At 38.8% G+C, this 13,126-nt stretch overlaps 2 protein-coding genes across 5 annotated transcripts; both read left to right on the forward strand.

The window, feature by feature from the left end:
• The first annotated feature begins 954 nt into the window (after window positions 1-954).
• LOC128458793 (deleted in malignant brain tumors 1 protein) lies at window positions 955-8,165 on the forward strand. 4 transcript variants are annotated; one of them, XM_053443770.1, is made up of 7 exons: window positions 1,146-1,284; window positions 3,751-3,792; window positions 3,884-4,198; window positions 4,620-4,928; window positions 5,554-5,847; window positions 6,701-6,835; window positions 6,941-8,165. In XM_053443770.1, exons 1-7 carry the CDS (start codon window positions 1,254-1,256, stop codon window positions 7,219-7,221), a joined length of 1,407 nt encoding a protein of 468 aa, XP_053299745.1. In that variant the 5' UTR covers window positions 1,146-1,253; the 3' UTR covers window positions 7,222-8,165. The 4 variants fall into 4 exon arrangements, with proteins under 4 accessions (XP_053299747.1, XP_053299748.1, XP_053299746.1 ...); XM_053443772.1 differs by lacking the exon at window positions 3,884-4,198 and having other exon boundaries at window positions 955-1,284; XM_053443771.1 differs by lacking the exon at window positions 5,554-5,847 and having other exon boundaries at window positions 1,145-1,284.
• Window positions 8,166-8,303: 138 nt separating this feature from the next.
• hspb9 (heat shock protein, alpha-crystallin-related, 9) lies at window positions 8,304-12,194 on the forward strand. Its single transcript, XM_053443775.1, has 2 exons — window positions 8,304-11,429; window positions 11,684-12,194. Exons 1-2 carry the CDS (start codon window positions 11,206-11,208, stop codon window positions 12,135-12,137), a joined length of 678 nt encoding a protein of 225 aa, XP_053299750.1. The 5' UTR covers window positions 8,304-11,205; the 3' UTR covers window positions 12,138-12,194.
• The last annotated feature ends 932 nt before the right edge of the window (window positions 12,195-13,126 follow it).

Here is a 13,126-nt window from a genome sequence, read left to right on the forward strand (position 1 = left end):
TGGCCAGAAGAGATAAACTATATAAAACAAATGAACAGTCATCACAGAAGACAATGTGAGCTATGTTTGGATCTAAAAAATATTCAGTGAGACTCAAATTCAACAGTGAACTTATTGTCACACATGAACATTTTCACTGTTTCTGAATTTGTAATTTACTATTTTATTTTCATTTAAGAATATAATTTCCTCTGGTGGTGAAGTCCATAAAAGGAGGATGAGTGTCAAACCATATGTGAGGGGGTTTATAACACCGCCACTTAAATAATAAACATATGCAGCGATAACAGTGTTGTTTATAACAAATACGGATGGATTTATACCACACCTACAGCTGGATTTATACTATAGATACAAGTGTATTCACAAAATGGTTACAAGTGTGTTTAATCTACAGCTTCAGCTGTATTTATACCATAGATACAACTGTATTTATACTCAAGAATCAGCAGTATTTATATTAAAGATCAAGCAGTATTTATACTCAAGATCCAGCAATATTTATACTCAAGATCCAGCTGTATTAATCCTCAAGATTCAGCAGTATTTACACTCAAGATCCAGCTGTTTTTATGCTATCGATACAACTGTTTATATCACAGCTGTGTATTTATACTATATATATACAGCTGTATTTATGCTAGAGAGCTATGTGTTTATGCTACAGGTGTTTTTATACTGTCGGTACAGCTGTATTTATACCATAGATACCCCCACATTCATACTACGGCTAAAGATGGATTAATACTGCAGATACAATTTTATTAATACTGCAGATACAGTTGTATTTATTTATTTGATTTTAGTGTTCTGAACTTGACAAGACTTACATAGTCACTTTCATAAGTAACCATGGTTAGATACGTAGCATTTTAACAGCGAGAGACATGTATAATTTTTTATAACTGCTACATGTGTGCCACAGAGGCATCCAGGACAGTCCAAAGAATGTAAACATGGGATATACAAGTCATGAGCAAGGTTTTTTTCACTTTACAAATTAATACTGGGTTTGTGTCTATATGGAACCTAGTATGGCTGCTTCTAAATGGAAATTTCATTTAAATCTGCTGACTAACATACAGTAGGAAATAGATAAATTAGATTTCCTGTTTGTGGGAAGGGGTTTGGTGAATGTTCTGTTGTTTATGTTTCAAGTGAAAAAAATGAGAAAGAGACGAGTGGTCTGGGAAATCATCAGTCTTCTGTTTTGTTACTGATAAAAGAGGAACAGCAGCATTTCTCACTGAACCATGAAGAGCAGACGGCACTTTTTGACCCTTGGTAAGAAAGATTTTCTACTTAGATCTTGAAGCTGTTTTTTTCTATGATTCATCCTCTTTGATAGTATACATAGAAAGACACTTAGATACTTGATTTTCATAAAGTTTGCCAAAGAAGTTGTGTTTTCACCCCGTCCTTTTGTTTTTTTGTCAACAATATAACAAAAAACTGGGTGTAAAAGTATGAGATGTGTTGTATAATGTTGCTTTAAACGTGATACCATAAAATGGTGTGCCTTTCGGCACTCAATCAATTTTGTTATCAAAATAACATATTGAATATTAATATTAACAATGTTAATATTAAATAATTACTTTAATTGATTAAAGTTAGCTCGAGGCACCACACTTCATAGGAAGGGAAAGGATAGACAATTTATAAGTACTTACTACAAATTTGGAACTCTGATTAACAATTCAATTAATAACAATAATCAAAATTACCTTCTAGATAGTTAGCTAAGTTGAAAGATATAGAGTTCTTGACATTGTAGAGGTTGGCAAAATTCACTTATGCAACATTAATGAAAATACATTTGTGAAAGAAAAACATTTATTATGAATATAATAAAGTTAAAAACACAAATTACTAACGGTGTACTTACTAAATAAAGATATGTATGTGAGTATGTATTTAGTATGCGTGTGTGTGTCTGTATGAGTCAGCGTGCTTCTAAAATGGCAGCTGGCCACTCTAGAGATAACGCCCCTCCCCCCCTTTGAATGTTTACGACATGTAGCGGGGGTCAGAGAGATAGAGATGCTGTGATATGCGTGTTTCTATGTGGTGCCAAATCAGAGAAGTCACTAGATGCATGCAAGGAAAGACTGAAGAGCATAGCTAACATTAACTTTCAAATACATGGTAACCAAAATATCACAGCAACACAAATCAAACTTCATCAGGAGGAATCGAATAGACAGTCTTTGCTTAACCTAATATGATTATCAAGCCTAGTTGTGTGACCTGTTTTTGGAAAGGGGAAAAAGGTTGCCGTGCAGTTTGAAGCTCTGTGAAGTCGTCTTGCTGGTTTGTGGCTTCTGCCTTTGTTGTTCTGTTGGGCTGTGCAGCTCAGTTGCTGTTTGAAGTTCTCTGGCAGGACATCGTGTTGCTGCTCGAAGGTTGGTAGAGCTTGGATTTCCTTGGTTAGATGAGCTGGAAGCTGCAACATGAAAGTGATTTGAATTGAAAGAGTGAACTGGACTGCCACCCTTCTCCTCTGAGAGGATTCCTGGAAAGAGCGGTGTGCTCCTCTCAAAGAGGTGTGTGGAAAGAGATACAATAGGGGGGAGACCTTGCCTTATATTGGCCCGGTGACCTCACAGATCATGGGGCCTAGAGGGACCAATAGGGGTTGAAACTTGTGTCCCTTTCGTTTTTCACACCTCTGTGTGAGGATGAGGCACCCTGAGAGACTGAGTTCTGGAGGCCCTGGTTTTCTCCAGAACAAAGGGACATTCGGCTTTAAGGCCGGCGCATGGTTCTGCAACTGCAGCTTTTCACGCAGTTGTGTCGTTGGACTCATTTTAATTCAAGATTCTCCAAGGGTTGCATGTGTTGCAAAGCAATTCACTACCATAACATTAGGTGGAGTAAAGTTTTTTGTCGAAGACGACCTTAGAGACGCCTTCCTTGTGTGTGGCAGTTGTCGTCGACTGTTTATTTACATCGCCACTGCTGCTCCTCATAGCCTTTTTCTGGCAGACAAATTTGTCTCTGATCTTCCTCCACAGCTTCGTACACTCGCCGAGATCTCCTTCCAGGAATTGCAGGCGATCTGCGCTTCCTGGTATTATGTAAATGACGGGTTATACAAGTGGTCATACTTTTGGATCTCTTCTGCCAATCACTCTTCTATTTGGTCCACATTTGTTCTTCTTCGGTTTCGGCCGGTATTATGGGGCATGAATGCGGAAATGTGACTCCAGAAAAGATGTAGTTAGCAGACAAATCACAGCCTTGCGGCTGCGTGAGGCTTGCGTAGCTTTGTCGTTTAGTTACAGTTATAGTTGCGTACGCTAGCACGCAAGGGGCACTTGCGGATGCGTGTCCTTGCGTGTGTCTCTGAAAACGCAGAACCATGCGCCTGCTTTTAGGCTTTTGACTACACATGTAGGCCTGAACTGTGGTTCACAAATACCATCTCCCAACAGAAGAGTCAGGGAAGAATCCAATAGATGTTATGGGGGATTTTTCTTTCCAACTTTCTTAAACATTGCGATTAGGGCCTTTCTGTATGATTTCTCACGGAATAATTCATGGATCTTGAGTCAGAAATTTGTAGATTTGCAGATTCAAATGATAATACAGGTTGAATTTAAAATGGTTTCATGTGGGGACTGTTTGGCCTCTCCAGAGCTACGTATCATTATAGTTATCTCTAGAATGTTTAATAAAATCTGAATCCAAAACCTTCCAGCACATTTCAGTTCACCGTATTAAGCAAAACCATTTTCCCTCCTACAGTCTCCTTTCTGTTGACCTTACCTGTATCTTCCCAAAATGAAGGTAAGCTTACTCTCCAATGTTGTACATTAAACCTTATTTTATTTTTGAGCAAAATATGAACACACCGATTGTATTGTCTGGTGCCTGATAGGTCTTCGGATCCGATTAGCTGGTCCTGGATCCACTCGGTGCTCTGGAAGAGTTGAAATATATAAAAACAACAGCTGGGGAACAATCTGTGATAACAAATGGAGCCATTCTGATGCTAAGGTGGTATGCCGACGGTTGGGCTGTGGTAGGACAGTGGAGGCCTCTGTAGCAGCACGTTTTGGAAGAGGAACTGGCAAAATCTGGCTCAATAATTTGGAATGTTTGGGAGAAGAACGTTTTCTAAGTGACTGTAAACACAAAGAATACGGGGAGAATGACTGTTCACACAGCAAGGATGCTGGTGTCATCTGTGAATGTGAGAAATTCTTTGATGAAATGCAGGTTTTCAAATAACTGTAGGAACCACTTGTACAGGTGAAGGCTCACAAAGCAGATCAGGCATTATATTTCCTTCATGATTAGGTGTGAATAAATCTAATAATTTGAATTGGTTGAATAATTAAAGTTAAATGTATACATTTATTAAATCAAATCACTCTTAATTACTTAATTTTTTCATGTTAACTCAAGGAAAACTTTTTTTTATTAAAATGACCCTATAAATGTAACTTGTGTAATACATTTACGTAAATGTCTATTTAGGTGAAATACATGAAGTGAATGGTTTAGGCATATTTTGCTTTTTAATGGATATGATGTGACCAATCTATATTATATACAGTGTCTTTGTCATGACAAACCTGATTGATAACAGCAATTAATTTCTCTGTGTTTAGTGATAAAATTGACTCGCGGCGATCGTTGCTCTGGAAAAGTTGTAATTTATCACCAAAAGCAGTGGGGAACAGTCTGCGACAACTCCTGGGACTTAAAGGATGCTGAGGTGGTTTGCAGACACTTGAACTGCGGCACAGCGATGGCTGCCACTCAAGGCACACGTTTTGGTCAACCTAATGGAAAAATTAAAATCTGGCTTGATCGCGTGGCCTGTTCAGGAAGTGAAGATTCTCTAACTGAGTGTCTGCACAGTGGATTTGGGAAAACTGACTGTTCACACAGGAAAGATGCTGGTGTTGTCTGTTCAGGTGAGAATAATTTAGAATCATCTCCTGTATCTGATAGATCAATAGATTTAGATTTAGATTTAGAGTTTATTAATTCCATAAGGGAAATTACAGTGTTCCAGCAGCAGTTAAAAAGATAAAAAACATTAACCACAAAAGGTTAAAGAGTGCATTCACCTGAACAGATGATTCTCCTCCCTCTGCTCAGAAGGGAGTCTTTATAAAGTGCCAAGGGTAAAAAAGTAATTCTGTATCTGTCTTTTTTGCAACTAAGTGAGAGAAGCCTCCAACTGAGTGCAACCCATTTAGTTGTTTCACCTGTAGATTGTAAAATGAATGAATCCATCCATAAGAAAGATTTATTTTGACTTATTAGTTTGACTAACATGGAGGAGGTGGGGTTTATGATCTATATTGCCAGCCAGCAACTGGCAATCAAGATTTTCTTAGTACATTTTAGGGAGCTGTCATGTCAACCATTTTCATATACATTCTATCACAATATTATTACTAGAAAATTCCAAATCCTTTCAATACATCCCTTTAAAGACAGGGTTGGACTCAAAGCATGTGTAAGACAAATCGTGATCTAAAACACTGAAGGCTGTGTTTAAATCTGATTATATTATCTTTTCCTTTTCTTCAGCAAGCCTCCCTAAGCCCAGCATCTCTGTGTATCCCTATTCTGTGGTGAGCTGGGGTCAGAATGTCAGCATCACTTGTTCAATCTCAGATGAGCATAAAGGTGAAACATTTATTCTGAAGAGGAGTCCGGGCTCATTCAGAGAGATGGAGAAGTCAAGTTCCAACTCTGCTACATTCAAGATCCATACAGTGGACTTTGATCATGAGGGATTGTATCAGTGTCAGTATGAGAGAAACATTTCAAATGAAATGTTCAGCTCTGCCTTAAGTGACCCTGTGAGACTCTCTGTTACTGGTAAGAAATGCAGAGAAATCAATAAAATAAGCCATAAAACACAAATAATAGAGGCATAAGTATTCAACAAAGAAAGCTGCACCTAGCGATATAACTCATACAAATGTTATGTTTAATATAGGAATACAACTTTATTATCTTCATTGTCAGATAGATTAGTCTGCAGATTAATTACTCTATCATCAGGGGTTTGATTCAGAAAACGGAAAGAAACAATCTATAAGAAACAAATTACATATTTTTTAAATTTGGTTAACAGTGAAATTTAAGATTCAGCTGTAATTTTCTATATTGTTGCTAATTTAACTGTATTGACATGTAATTGTCAAAAGCTTACCATATTTGTCTTGAATGCATCATCACTTTTAAGTTTTCTTAGCTTTCTATGTAAAGCAAAAAAGATACTTTACAAAGCTCTTACACAAATCTGGTGTAGTCAAAAAGTACAAAATTACCCAATGTGGTGTAAAATAAAGGATGAAATGAAAAATACTGAAGTAAAGTTTAAGTACAATGTCATCTTATGCGCCAAGTGTTTCCTCGTTGCGAAAACTGTTTGGGTTCTCATTAATATTGTATGGTCCAGAATATTTAAAGGGCCTTGACATAATGCAGTTTGTGATTTGGCGCTAAACAAATACAATTTAATTGATGTAGTTATCGGGTAGTAACAAGTTAAAAGAAATTCTGACAGACAGGGTCAGAGCACCTTTGCTTTTCAAACTAGGCTCGTTTGAATGTAGATTAGTTTGAGAAAATTACTGATAATAACCTCTATCTGCACAATCGAGAGTAGCAGTACATTTTCAGAAAATTTGACATGTTTTGAAGGATAAACTGTTTTCTCTCCTAGTGCCTTTGTCACTACTGCTCTCATCAATAGCTGGTGGGAGCCTGCTGCTGCTCCTGCTGGTCCTGGTGGTTTATCTGGGCCGCATGAGAAGAAGAGGAAAGGCCAAGCAGCCAGGAGCTCTCAGCTTGAGTCAATGTCTGCACAATCCACCATGACACAAAATCCCTTGTTTCAAATACACACTTTGATCAAAATGCTTTCGTATGTATTCATGTTCTGTTTCTCATGCTTGCATTTCAGTGTCCGTCACAGCCAGGAACAAGTTCGAAGATGACACGAACCACGAGTATATGAACTTTGATTCAGGAGAAATTAACAAGGAACTTACAGAGGAAGTGGGCAAAGTGGCAGATGATGCTTATGAGAAGCCAGAGAGAGATGATGATCATCTTTATGATGTAGTTGGCCCCAGTAACCTTGATGTGAAGTCCAAGGAGGTCTGTGCCAGTGTAGAGGAAAACAGAGACGATATGGTAGAAGACGACGAAAATGACTACGTAGATGTAACTCTGCCATTTTAAAAAACTGGATGTTTATGGAACACTTAGGTCAGAATGATTACTAAACAGATTTCCCATATTGAAATGAAAATTACCAGTAAAAAACCTGTGCTAAATGTTGAATGATACTGTACTGATACTCTGTGTACATTTTTGATGTGATTCGTTTTGGACCATGTCTAGAGTAACAATAACTGTTGTAATATGGGGCAAAATGACTACATTTGAGAAAATTCTTTGATTTAGACAAAAAAGCTACACCCATGTCTGCCCAACCACATTTTCCATTTTCTGATTTTGTCGTTTTCTTCACTCACTATATTTAATAATTCTTTCTTTAAAAAATATTACCATATACTTTTAGATGCAAAGAGAGTTTGTAACATAGTGTGTATGTATACTTGAGGCACTTAAAGCACTAAAGCAGAATGATGACCAAGCTGTTAATGTTTGGTGTATCAAAAGGAAGTTGCAATGTGTAAGATCAGTCAGCTTCTAGGTCAATTCTAATGTTTGTTATTTAGACTGCACAAAACTCTCACATAAAACAGATCTGGCAACAAGCGGTAGTCCAAAAATAATAGAGCAATGTAATGTTCAACGACAAAACCAAAAACATGGTTTTGTAAAATAAAGTTTTCTTTTCATAATTTTAAAGATTGTTTGCTAGAATTTTACATAACATATAAAACAATGCAAATTTTGCCAGAAAGTTGCACTTAAAATGTGAAATTATAAAATGTTGACAGTACCTTCAACTAAACTGCATGACGTGCTGTAGATCACATTTTCAACATTATAAATTCTTTGATGTATCACTAAAAAGGGATTGAGTTGGTTATTAAATATACTAATCTGTAATCCTACAGTTTGATAGACATTCTTGTTGGCTTGGCCTATTTGAAACACATGCATAGCTTTATTTCTTTCGAGGTTGTAAGAAAATAAACTGATATCTGCCTCCACAGGGCTTGAAGCTCTCTTACATCCATCAATTAAACTTATTCTTATCCTTGTGGAGGAAAGTTGTGGGGGGGCTGGTCACCAGTAAAGAGACGAGTAAAGTCAATCAACCTAATCCCAATCTGCATGTCTTGGGAGTGAGGGAGGAAGCCAGAATACCTGAAGGAAACCGTGCAAATACTGGGAGAACATGCAAATTCCACGGACAGACCCCAGCTGAACCGGTTCTTGAACCAGCAATGTACTTAAGTGCTACACATCTCTGATACACTCCATTTAAAAATGTAGCCGCACTAGCAGCATATGGCTCAATGGATGGCAATGCCAGTCAGTCAACTGTTGATGGATGAATTAAAGCTAATGAAGCGCTACAGTGTGGGAATGTCTCCACAGTTATTGGATCACAATGGAATCTGGTGTAGACACTTATATCCTTCCAAAAGCACTGTGTTGCAGAAAATATGCATTTTATTTATTTAATGGTAATGCTTCTTCATGAAAAAACCATTAAACACAATATCTGTTCATGGCCATCACCCTCAATTATGAGGGTGATAAGTCTTAATTATTTTGAAAACCTGAAGCCAGTTCGTTTAATCGCATCATTGGAGAGCAAATGCAGCATAGCATTTGAGCAAGTTGCTGTATAAATCTGCAGTATACACTCAGGAACACATACAACATACAAAGGTAGACACTCGCTGCTGGCCCCAGCAACATATTCAAAAAAGTGAAGTGAGAGCGATCTTATATCTGACTCAAGAAATCCTTCAACCTTCTATGGCTATTTACTACATAATCAATCTGTAATCAAAAGTGTCTTTTATTGTCAAAGGCGATAGAAAAACAAAAAATATGATCAAACGAAGTAAGGAAATATAGTAACCCAATTCTTAACACTTAACCAATATGACCAAGGGGTGTCTTCAGCAGGAGGGTCTAATACATTACAACCATAAATAACCACCAAACTGAGATGGGTGGTGTAATAATAAACCAGCAATTTACAGCTGAGGAAAAAGTAGCCATGAATCTTTCTTTCTATTTCTGTCTGCTGGTTCATTGACACACTTCTTTATTTTTGCAGTGGGCTAACCCCTCTGATGACTCAAAGATGACAGTTGATATCCTAAAACATCCAACTTCAAACGTTTCACAAGCAGATAAGACCTGTCACTTTTTAAATGTTAAACGATTTAAAATAACAATTTATTCCAGTGTTTAACTTAATAAGACACAAAGGCTATGGAACAAAGTGTAGATACTTATTATAAGAGTCTTTCTTTCTTTGGTTGTCTCAGCCCGCTGTTACAAGCAGGGAGATACAACTCTGAGGTAGCTGTTCTCAGCCAATCATAGGTGAGCCAGCTCACAGCTTTAACCAATGATGTGAAAGTAGATTTTCAATATGGTTTCTTGACAGCCACAAATAGACGTGACCCAGGCTCCTCGTAATTTCAGCACGCTGGCTTAACCCACTCACACACACATGCAGACAGAATGTTCCCTGTAAGAAGCAGTGATGAAGACTCGTAACCTGAGACAAGACAGGCTTTGTTTACACTGCTGGTCGACTTGTTCAGTGACGAACAGCTGCTAGTGTTCTTGTCCTTCCAAGGAAACGTGTACACAATATCTGGTTTTGCCCAGAAACAATGAAGAGGCAGATTTGTGAGCCATTATGATTACAAATTAATGTCAACATTTTTCAAATCCTCTTCCCACTTGTTTTAGACTCTAGTTACAGTACGTCAATCTCAGTTATCTAAAGCATTTCATTAACTACCTAAAAGAGATTTGTGTCTTATTGTCCAGTGAAATACTGTGTTCAAATCAATAACATTCTTATCGATATATTTAGGAAGGAGTTGTCTCTAGCAGCTTGTTAGCTTGGCTTAGCATAAGGATTAGGGGGAAACAGCTAGCCAAGCTCTGTCCAAACAAATCTAAACCTGACTCACCAACAACATATATCTGTTCTTTATCTGTACTTTATCTTTATTCTTTATCTGAAGTAAATCCTTTTGTTTAGACAGAATGGAAGTACGTTTTAGATATGCTACAATGTATATATCAATCAACCAATCAAACATTTTCATTTGTATAGCCCATATTCACAAATCACAATTTGTCACATACGGCTTTAACAAGGTGTGAGATCCTCTGCCCTTAACCCTCAACAAGAGTAAGGAACAACAACACTCAGAGATCCACATGTGAGGGATCCCTCTCCCAGGAGGGACAGAATGAAAAGAGGTAAGTGTTCATGAATGCACCCTGTTTTGTGCAGAGTCATTAGACTGTAGTAGGATATGAACGCTGCCATCTTACTCATTTGGGTTCCATTTGAAGTTTCAGTTGCAACTTCCGACTTGGGGAATTCAAATCGCAGAAGTATCATGGAACGGATAAGGCGGGGACAAAAATAAATTTTTCGAGACTATTTCCTGGGAAAAAACGGTTAGCCAATCTCACAAGTAAAACGTTAATGAATCTATAATAACTTTTAAAATTGTTGACAACTAGGATTTTCTGACTTCATCTGAACAATATTCCTCTCAGGCTCAAATCAGTACCTGACATCATGGTCACTTACATTTAGTTATGAGGTAGAGCCCAAGTTAGCGATGAAGAAATAAGTTATGGGACATTTGTGGCTGCAGTGTGGACACTCACACACAAAAAGGATGTGGCCATGAGCTGTCTTTAGACTTTTGATGAGTTGCAGGGCATTCCTGACCCTGCTGGCACACGCTGACAAACAGCAGTGAGCTCATGGGGTGTAAATAACACGGTGGGTGTGTGGGAGCAAAGTTGCTGGGGTATATAAAGCAGAGTGTTTTGTGTATATCTCCCATATTCACCCTGACCCCCTTCACGAGAAGAAGGCACGTGGGAAATTGTAAGTTTCGACTCTTCACTGGAGCCTAAAGACATTAGGTCGGGAAGAAGGAGCCAAGAACTAGAGAAACAACAGAACACAACACACGCAAGTTGCTTGTTACAAAGTCCTTCGAGAAAAAACGCTCTTCCAACGCTGAAATGATGTCCCAGCGCAGTGCTTTGAACAGCATGTTCGCCGATGACCCATTCTTCAGCCAGGAACGGCTGCTGTGGCCGATGCATAACGGAGCCCTTTCCTCACTGCAGCAGGACTTCTTCAACCGGAGAACCAAACTGGCCGACAGCCTTTTGAAGGAGCTCCACGATGGGCACCCCCTGCTCAGACTAAACAAGCTGCCCTTCCTTTCCTCCACTTTGGCAGGGTATGTAAAGTAACTGTGTATCTCTATGTTTGTGTGATCTTTCAGGGCAAAGTCTACCTATACACACTGAGCTCTGGTCTAAACGTGAGCCTTCATTTGGTATGATTCTCTCATACTCTAGTCTTTGTTTTGTGTCTGTCAGTTGTGTGCTTTGAGGTTTTTATGTATATAGGACTTTCTTGTCTAAATAAAGGATAAATTGAAAGTGCAAACATGATGAAGTGATTCTAATCAAGATTCTGTTTGTATATCAGGCTGACTGATGGAAACGAGCAGCAGCTAGAGACTCCCAGCACAGAGCTGCAAAAGCAAGTACAGAAGCCTACAGAAAATAACAGTGACCTCCTGGTCACACTGGATGCACGAGGTTACGCCCCCAGTGACATCACTGTCAAGCTGGAGGGGCGGAGGCTAGCGGTGGTGGCCATGAAGCAAGCTGGGTCAGAGGAGAGCCAGACCTGCTCCTCCTCCTCTTCCTGCGCCGCCTTCTCCTCCTCGGCCTCATCTCAGCTGGGGTTCGTCCAGAAGATCGACCTGCCCGCTCACCTGGATCTATCCGGCCTATCCTGTTCCCTGATGGATGATGGACAGTTGCGAATCCAAGCCCCTGTGGCCAAGCATTCAATCAGCGAGGAGGACCAGGTGCCCACTCGGTTCAGGGCATCACTGGAGTTTCCCATTACAAAGGACAAGACAGAGGAGGACTAATGCACAGTGTGACTGAAAATACTTAATGAGGGTACATGCTGTTGTACCCACACACAAACACACACACTTCCACTAAAAGACTGTCTTTGAGTAAAGTTTACAAATCAGGAAGGAATTTACTTTGTAATTATATGCAATTTGTATGAATCGTTGATGAGTAAAGTTTCTTGATTTTCAGAAAATGTTGACGCACTTGTGTCTGCCTCTGTTATTGTCTTTTGTGACCACAAGATGGTGCTAGCAGCAAATTAACATAGAGGATGGAGAGGTTGGGAGGGAGGGAGACAGCGGCAGGGGTGTCCTTAATGCTGCCAAAATACGCTTAACTGCCCTCAGGTGACTGAATTAGTACGTTTAAAAGGTCCCACTGAGATTTGGTTTCCTGGGGAGAAGTTATTTGTTGGTGCAGGTGACAAACAATTGCAGCGCTTTAATGTTTTATGAGTGTGTCACAACAGAGGAGAGAAGAAATAAAGGTATCAGGAGACAAACAATGGGAGCTGGCAGGAGAGGAGAGGAGAAGACGAGGGAGCCAGTTATAAAAGGGTTAGCTCATAATTACAAAAGAAACAAAAAAAACAATCAACAGCAACAAATCATGCTGTATGTTCTTTATTATCTCCTAGAATCCTGCCATGTTAATGATTTGGGTTTCATTTTTGAGATATCTGCAATGGAGGTGAATGGAATTTAGTTTTTGACACTCAACATAGAGATACACTGAATATAAAACATTTCACGGCAGCTGCATTATCAAGAACCAGTGTCAACAGAACCTTTCAGCTTCAGTAGCTCTTGGAATAGGCACAGCTTTAGGTTAATGAAACAAAACGTATGGACTCATAACATGGAGTGTAACAACTAAGTAAGTAATATAGACACACAGACACTTTGCAGTTATGCCAACCAATGACATATGCTTTTTTTTGTATTAAATATGTTACAACTAAGTTCTAAGTAGTAATATTAACCTAGGTTAAGTCTAAGGT

Source organism: Pleuronectes platessa, chromosome 16 (assembly GCF_947347685.1).
Source record: "Pleuronectes platessa chromosome 16, fPlePla1.1, whole genome shotgun sequence".
NCBI lineage: Eukaryota > Metazoa > Chordata > Actinopteri > Pleuronectiformes > Pleuronectidae > Pleuronectes > Pleuronectes platessa.